The sequence below is a fragment of the Eurytemora carolleeae genome, unplaced genomic scaffold (assembly GCF_000591075.1).
Source record: "Eurytemora carolleeae unplaced genomic scaffold, Eaff_2.0 scaffold644, whole genome shotgun sequence".
In the NCBI taxonomy this organism is placed as follows: Eukaryota; Metazoa; Arthropoda; class Copepoda; order Calanoida; family Temoridae; genus Eurytemora; species Eurytemora carolleeae.
This window is the reverse complement of record NW_019396531.1, coordinates 70,098-78,648: the sequence shown is the minus strand read 5'-3', so window position 1 is coordinate 78,648 and position 8,551 is coordinate 70,098. Positions and strand designations below refer to the sequence as shown.

General features: G+C 35.4%; 1 protein-coding gene across 1 annotated transcript; it reads right to left on the bottom strand.

Moving 5' to 3' along the window:
* Positions 1-3,553, bottom strand: LOC111704959 (uncharacterized). Its single transcript, XM_023477359.1, has 2 exons — positions 3,291-3,553; positions 1-3,080 (listed from the first exon to the last, which is right to left on the bottom strand). Exon 2 carries the CDS (start codon positions 2,242-2,244, stop codon positions 1-3), a length of 2,244 nt encoding a protein of 747 aa, XP_023333127.1. The 5' UTR covers positions 2,245-3,080; positions 3,291-3,553.
* Between the last annotated feature and the right edge of the window lie 4,998 nt (positions 3,554-8,551).

The window sequence follows — 8,551 nt, the reverse complement described above, 5'->3', positions numbered from 1 at the left end:
TTAGCTAGCTTCTAAATCTCCCTTATCTATGCCACTTACTTTGCTCAGTCTCTCTAGTCTCTGCAACGCCCCGGAAACATAAGCAAAAAAACTGAACAATGCATTACTGTTACTGCTACTAGGTTTAGGTTTCCTACTCAGATCTCTTAATATGTCACTAACAATCCTAGACACCCCACCATAATTGCATATTAACCAGGATCTCATCTCAGTATAGGAGTCCGACAAATTAATTAATTTACTCTTAATTTCTTCCGACAGATGATGATTGTAAAGACGATTAGCTTTCTGCACCGAATTCCCCCAGCCCAGATATGCAATCTCAGCCGCTTCTAAGAACTCATAGACTGTAACTTTTGCATTGTCTGAAAATATACCAACATCCGCTGCATCTCCTTTTGAAGTATTGATACTATGAACCTCTGCTTTGTTGTACAGTTCTTCAACTTTAAGACACCAGTTCTCCGCACGATCCATTAATTCATCCATTAACCCACAGTACTCAGAATCCATACCAGAGAACTTGACATACTTCTGGAGAGATTTTTTCATATTCCCTACAGCAACATGCACAGCAGGTACATCTACAGTTTTGAGCTTCTTGATAAGAGATATATCTGAACCTACTGCACTCAAGTCGTTCAACATGATTTGGTTCAGCTGTTTCTCTGTTCTCTCTATTCCCTTCCTTACAATATCTCGCTCATGCTTGATGGATTCACAGAGCTCCTGGTTTCTGATTGGAGGGTCAATCATCACACCAGCCTGAGAAATATCCAGTATTTGACCTGACAGGTCCGCAACAACGCTTCTCAAACTTTCAGTTACACGATGATTTAATCCCACAGATCCCCTGATCTCTTCAATATCACACCTCATACTTTCCACAGCTAATCCCGGAGAACTATCGTTTATAACATTTAGCAAGGAATCAACAATCTCTCTGGGGATCTCTTCATTAGTCTTTGAAGTAGCATGAATAAACCAGTTCTGGACCATTTCTATCTTCTCCTCAAGCAGCTCTTCGAATTTGCATAGGTTTGCATCCATTCTATCTAATCTCTGTTCATCAGTTTTCAATCTATGCCAGACCTCAGTAGTATTAGATTTAAGAACCTCTACATCCTCTTCAAGCTTCTCAAATGATGTTTGGAATTCTTGTAGATCTATAATTTTCCTGATCACACTCTCTAGTTTCTCCTCCATTGTATCCTGCTTAGCCCTCACAGACAATAACCAAGGATTAAGATCTCCAGACGAGTTGTTCATCCTCTGCACAGCTTCTAATCGGATCCTACTACTATGTTGATAGGTCCGTGGTTGGTTCATCAGACTACCGGGGTCAGGTTGTATCCTAGTGGAGTTTGACCCTCTCGGCATTTCCGACCCACCATTATCATCTGCCATTACAAGAGAAGCACGCCCTTTATCAGAACCCAGAGCCTGCTGGACTGAATCAATTACATCACCATTGATGGTTGGCTGGTTCATCAGGCTACCGGGGTCAAGTACCACTCTGGTAGGCCTTGACCCACTCGGCATTCCCGATTCACTTCTATCACTTAACCCAGGGCTAGAACTCTGTACTCTATTCAAGCCTGGAGCAGGCCTGGCTGGTGCATTCACGAAACTAGGTTCATCTTGGAACACAATATCTTGATTGAAGCTTCTTGCTGATGAAGGAATATTATCACAGGGGTTAACTTCATGGGTTGACCCATCCTCATTCAGATTGAAGGATGCTGGATTAGATCTGGCTTCTGTCAACTGCAAGGCTACTCTCCTGATGGTATTCAATTTGTCCTTCAGACTCGCATACTCATCCGCTAAAAAGAAGTCCCCCCTCGCTGATAAAACATTATTAACCCTCTGCTCAATTCTTGCAGCAAATGTATTATGTTGACCCTCAATAATATCTATTGTCTGAGCTGACATGCTAGTAATCTGGCCCCATTTATAAATTTCAACCTTCAATTGATTAAACTCATCTCTAAATTTCCTATCCATTAAGCTAAAATCCCCTCTAGCCCTTGTACGGATTCTAGGTTCTATACGCATCCCCCTGTGATCCCGATAAGTGTCATCAATAAATCCCGTGGTATTAATATGAGGAGTAGAGACACACCGCGCAGGGTTAAACTCAGGTAATCTGCTAGTCTGAGCATAATCAGGCAGGTTTAAGGTACTACTTAGGATCCCCCCCTCCCCTTCTGAGGTAGATCTCCTCCGACTTGAACCCGGCATTCTGTATAATAATAACCAGAGTCACTCCCCCTGATGATTAAATTCCTATTATCCTTTATAATCTTTCCGAACTTAAGCCGGCAAACATAACGGAATTAGGAAGTAAGCTCAAGTATCAATATCTCAAATCTTGGATGAATTTAATGCTTTATCGCCTATTTGTAGTCTTTCCAAAACTTAATTTGGCAAACCCAAAAGATAAATGATTAAATCCAGCCTTAATATCTCAAATCTCAAATCTTGGATGAATTTTGTTATTCCATTGCCTATTTGTAATCTTTCCAAAACTAAATTTGGCAAACACAAAGGGTTCAATGAATAATTCAATCTCAGTATCTCAAATCTCAAATCTCAAATCTCAAATGAATTTTAACGTTCCCTTATCCATATTATAATTTTTCCAAATTAATTTGGCAAACATAAAAGGTTCGAGGAGTTAAATTCAAATCTCAATATCTCAGATCTCAGTATTTCAAATGAAATCTCAACATTCCGTTATTCCTCTATAATCTTTCCAAAATAATTCTGGCAGACATAGGGGTCCAAGGAACAGATTTCAAAAGAAAGAAAATTATTTACCCTTGAATATCTTTGTAATCTTTCCGGATATTGATCTGGCAGATACTAAAGATCAAGGTATTAGAACTCAATTTTCATTTCAAATTCTCAAAAAAAGGCTAATCAACCCCTCTAAGAGTAATATGTTGAATGTTTCGCTACCAGCGAATACATGTACCTTGTGACTTTCTGTGATGGTTTGTCGTAACCGTTTCTCCCTCTTCTCACACTCATTATGAATCCAGGCAAGAGTTCAGGAATATATTTCAGCGGTTCAACTAGGAAAAACACAACTAGAACTCCATATTCTTTTTACTTTTTATATATTTTTTTATACAGGAAAAAGCCCTTTTAAACGCAAAGACATGAACAAGATGAAAATAAAATACAAATACTGTTAAATTAATCAAATAGGGCTAAAAAAAACCTGTACGTTTACTTTACAGAACAAATACAATATATATTTTAATAAATCTAGCGTAGCTTACCATATTGAGCCTCCACATCAAGTCACATTTCGATTTAACAGACAGTATATATGGCGTCTTACAAAACGTTTTAAGATCGAAATTCAACTGCGCCGAAAAGTGTACGCTAGATTTATACTATAAACAAGTTCTTAGAAACCGGCTTCTGGAAACTTCTGTCCGCTCACAGTACGAAGACTCAGGGGTGCTTCAGAATCTCTTCAGCGCAACCACACAGGGGCCATCATCTTTATAGAACATTACATACGTGACGTGGTCGCGTAACATCTTGTTTGCAATTTCCGCCCAGAGAGAACTGTTTTCAATATGTACGCAAAGTATACGCAACTGCAATTAACTTTCCCTGCATTATAACCTTGGTATGGTTTCTCTATAAGTGCAGGAAAACACTTTTAAACCTGGGAAAACGAGAATATCTTCAAATTATTTATCTGCTAAAGGTTTAAATGATACAGATTTGAATTTGGCATTAATTTATTTTCATGGAATTTCCCTTTGAAATTACTTTTGTAAATAATTTTATGGGAAAGGACTGCCTCTTCAAAGTAAAATATTTTGTTGATGCTAAAATTGCAATGCATACCAATTTCATTGTATCCCCCTGTTGAGCAAGAAAAAAATTTGATTTATAAGTTATTTTTTTCTGATTCTTTTGACAGATTCAGATTTTTATAGATAGAAAAGTACAATTGTAAAAATTAATAAAACTGTATGCAATACACTGTTATAACATTAGTTTAACTAATGTTGATACAGGGTGTCCCACGAAACATGACAGTTGGTGAATAATTTAAAATGTCTTCTTCCATAATTACTTAAGCTGTTTAATACCAAAGAGAATTATAAGAATATTTGATGGTATTCTTATTATAGTAAAATTTATTTCAAAGTAAAATATATTTTAAAAAAAGATTTTATTGCACGAAAAAAATGCAAAAAGTCTTTAATATCTTTTACAGTATAGGGACACCCTGTATCTTTTTAAACCTTGAAACATTTTTGACATGAACTGTCACTTCCAATAATCAAACAATAAGACGCTTTAAAAATTTTTTAGTTAAATTTTTTTGGCATAGTCATTACAAAAGATTTTACAAAATATGAATCCTTTTTAAAAAAAAACAAGATGTTTTTCAACCTAACTAAAGGGGCGGATGAACCCAGAGCCCCCCCCCCCCGCACTAAATAATGTCAATGGACAAATTGTTTATCAAGTACCTATAAAGTTTAGTAACCGCGGAGTTTGTAATTTGTATAGATTTACGGAGTTTGCCATATTGAACTTTAGCGCATTCTGTAATTGAATTATGTCCCTTTCGGCTATCTGTATTCTGTGATTATATATTCTCTCTGGAATCTGGATATCTTATTCCGTGATTGTAAATACTCTCTGGATATCTGTATTCTGCGATTGTATATCCTTTCTGGATATCTGTATTCTGTGATTATATATCCTCTCTAGATCTCTGTATGTGTGATTACTTACCTTATCTGGATATCTGTACTCTGTGATTGTATATTCTCTCTGTATATCTGTATGTGTGATTATATATCTTCTCTGTATATCTGCATGTGTGATTATATACCTTCTCTGGATATCTGTACTCTGTGATTGTAAATCCTCTTTGGATATCTGCACTCTGTGATTGTAAATCCTCTTTGGATATCTGCACTCTGTGATTGTAAATCCTCTTTGGATATCTGAATATTCCTGTAAATGTTTGTAAACACATTACACTCTATTATTCTGAATGTGTTCCGGCTTAAACAGAGACTATTTGTCTAGATCAAGTATCAGTTGGGTTTGGGCGTCTGTTAATGCATCTGTTTGTCTGTCTCTGTCACGGTTTGTCTGTTTTCTTCTTTCTTCTCTTTTCCTCTTCTATGTCTGCTTTTTCTTCTCAATTACTCCTTCCTTCTTCTTCCTTCTCCTTCCTTCTCCTTCCTTCTCCTTTCTTCCCTTCCTTCTCCTTCCTTCTCCTATCATTCTCATCTCCCTTCTCCATTCCTTTCTCTACTCCCTTCTCATTCCTTTCTCCACTCCCTTCTGCACTCCCTTCTGCACTCTCTTCTCCACTCCCTTCTCTTCCTTCTCCAATCTCCACCCCTTTTCCAATCCTTCTCTACTCCCTTCTCCAATCTTTCTCCTCTCCCTTCTCCATTCCTTTCTCTGCTCCCTTATCCCTTATCCACCCCCTTCTTCAAACCTTTTACAATCCTTCTCCACTCCTTTCTCCATTCCTTCTCCTCTCCCTTCTCTATTCCTTTCTCCACTCTCTAGCTTTTCCAATCTCCATCATGCAAAAAATCCATGTTCTTAAGATGGCTACATGAACTTGGTTTTGATTATTTCCTTTTTCAAAATGTAAGAATTTCAAAAATATAAAGTATGTATTTAAACTGTGACTGTGAACTGTACTAGTACCAGGTATTATCCAATATCTTTATGTCATCCATTTTATAATCTGACAAATCCACCATTATTCCTTCCTGTACACTGCAGCGGACAATGCGTAGTGTACACTTGGACATTTTTACCGCATTTATAGAAATAGATAAACCGAGGGAAGAAGATAAACATTCTTTAGTTTGTTATAATTTTAAATACACAATTTTAATTGCAGACCCTTAAATGATTGAAGGTGTTTAAATAGCCCCAATTCAACATAGCTCATTATCGTTGATGAATTACTTTTTAAAGTTTGAAAAAAATAATGAGCGTTACAATTTGACAAAATCAACGATCAGCATAGAAATTAAGACTTGAAAAATATTGATGATTTTTATCGATTTTGAAACTATACAAACAAACTATACATAATTGGGCAAACTATACATAATTGGGTAAGGTCAAAGTTGTGAAAAATTACTGGTATCCTCCTCGCTGATGTAGTTTAATTTCAGTACCAAACCAAGTACAAGGTTACCAACAAAGGATGAGACTGTAAGGACGACCGGAAACTCTCAAAATATGACGATTTACAGGTTGAATTAAATCTTCTGCCTCGAATAAAGTATTTTAGGGCTCATCTTATGATTTGGCAAAGAGCGAAACCTGAGCCCACGATTTAAAAACTTCGGCTCGAGCCGTAATTCCTTAAACCCGACTATAAGACCCAATCTTCAACCGAACTCTGACGACAGCTTGTGTCACGTGATAGACAGCTGCAAGAGCTTCGGCTAGACTTAAGGAGTTCGGCCCAATGAAAATAAAACCGACCTTTGTTGGTTTTAGTGGAGAATAAGGCTCAAAGTTGAGTCTTGTTCTCATAAAAACCCGGAATGCGCCAATTCCTGCCATGAAAACCCACCCAATAGAATATTAAACCGGTTTTTTGAACTCAACTCCGTGGAAAAAAAGATGCAGCTTGAATCCGAAATCAGAATTTTTTTAAATTGCGGGCTCAGTTTCCAGTTTCAGGGAGTTATGAATGAACGGAAACAGACAGTGTGAATTTCGTATACTCGTCTCTGAAGTCTCATCCTTTGTGGGTAACCCTGTATGAGAAACTTTTTGTTCCTTTCAATTGCTTTTTAATGATAAAAACAGTAATCTAATGTGATATGATTCTACATTTGACGTAAAATAAATGAAAATATAAAACGAGATGAAATGTATCAATCAAGTAAAAAAAGAACAATTGGGAGGAAAAAGAAGAAAGCGAAGACACAGAATAAAAACTAGGAAAATAATAAAGTTTGAGGGCAATAATGCCCCCCTGCCACCAGGTGATGGTTGATGAGGGTAATAAAGTAACTTTATGGTGAATATATTATTTATATCTGGATATATCACCCCCGTTCATTAGAGAAATCTTCTTCAAACAACATTGTTTGTGTGTGGAGTGAGTAGTGTCTGTCCGTCCCCCTAGATTTTGTTTATAATATTGCATACCATGACATGTAGCAAAACACTTTGAAAAACATTTTTGGCATAAAAATAATAAACCCAGCTAGGACCTGTCGTCAAAAATTACGAAAATGTTGAAAATTTAGATTTAGAATTTTGAGTTTTGAAATACTTTAGCTGGAACGAAAAGAGTAGAGTTTTCCCCACAAACTCTGATTTTATAATCTTTATATCTCTAATTACAATGCAATGTAGCAAAAGAATTCTGTTGGATCAAATAGTCTTAAGTTTAAAATATCAAAGTTACGTCATCAGGTTTCAAAGATATAAAATTTGAATTTGTGGCTAAGACACATTTCCTTTACTGATATTTTCACAATCAATTTTTTGTAAAAAAATATATGAAATATTTTCAACGTTTTTTGTTAATTTTAAAATATGTGTATATTAATTTTTTTGGCATGAAAATGTTTAAAATATATTTTTTAGTTTTTCAGATATAAAGTTTAACTATCTTTTTACAACGCATTTCTTGTCAGGTTAAAAATGAATGCAATTTTAATCAATTATTCTTTGGAAACTACAGTTACGTTATATATAGTCATAATTTCAATTCTTAACAATTCTTGGAGGTTTCGTGATTTTTACATTCAAAACTGTAGGTCTAGGTCAATATTTGCATCTATCGTGCACATGATGTGCCAAAATGATCTGCCGTGATCTATTCTTGTTCTTGTTCTATTCTTGCTACAGAAACCCACTTCCTAAAAAAGTCACAAATTGAAAAGTGACAAAATTACCTCTTTCTCTTTCCACGGGATCCACGGGATAAAAAACGGTCTTTTTTCTTCTAGTCTTTGCTGCAGAACCCCGCATTGTAGTTAAAAATTTCTCGGGACAAAATATGGCCGTTGTTCTGCTCGTTTTGTTGCATAAATCCGGTTCCTAGAAAACACAAGATGAAATATTTGAAAAAAGAAAGAAAAATATTTTTCAGGGTACGTTGTCAATCGTATGAGATCTTTTTATAAAGAAGATTTAGACAAAAATGCTTTGTTAATTGTTAATTCAAACAATTTTAATTCATAATTGTAGATTTAAACATTTTTTTCTAAAGTATTCTGTAAACCGAAATGTTATTTCCTATTTTAAAACATCTCGAAATTTCATGCTTTTTCATTTTTACATTAAAAAAAAATACATGTTAATACATTTATACATGTCTACCGAGTAACATGAAATTTGATAAGGTTTCAAAATTAATAGAAGAGGGGGGGAGGGTAATTGCGTGGCTAACAATATATAATAAATATTATTAAGATGAAACAAGTTGTAATTTTATAATTAATCGCTTCCGATGTCCATTCTTTAATCTTCTCACTTCCAATAATCAAACAATAAGACGCTTTAA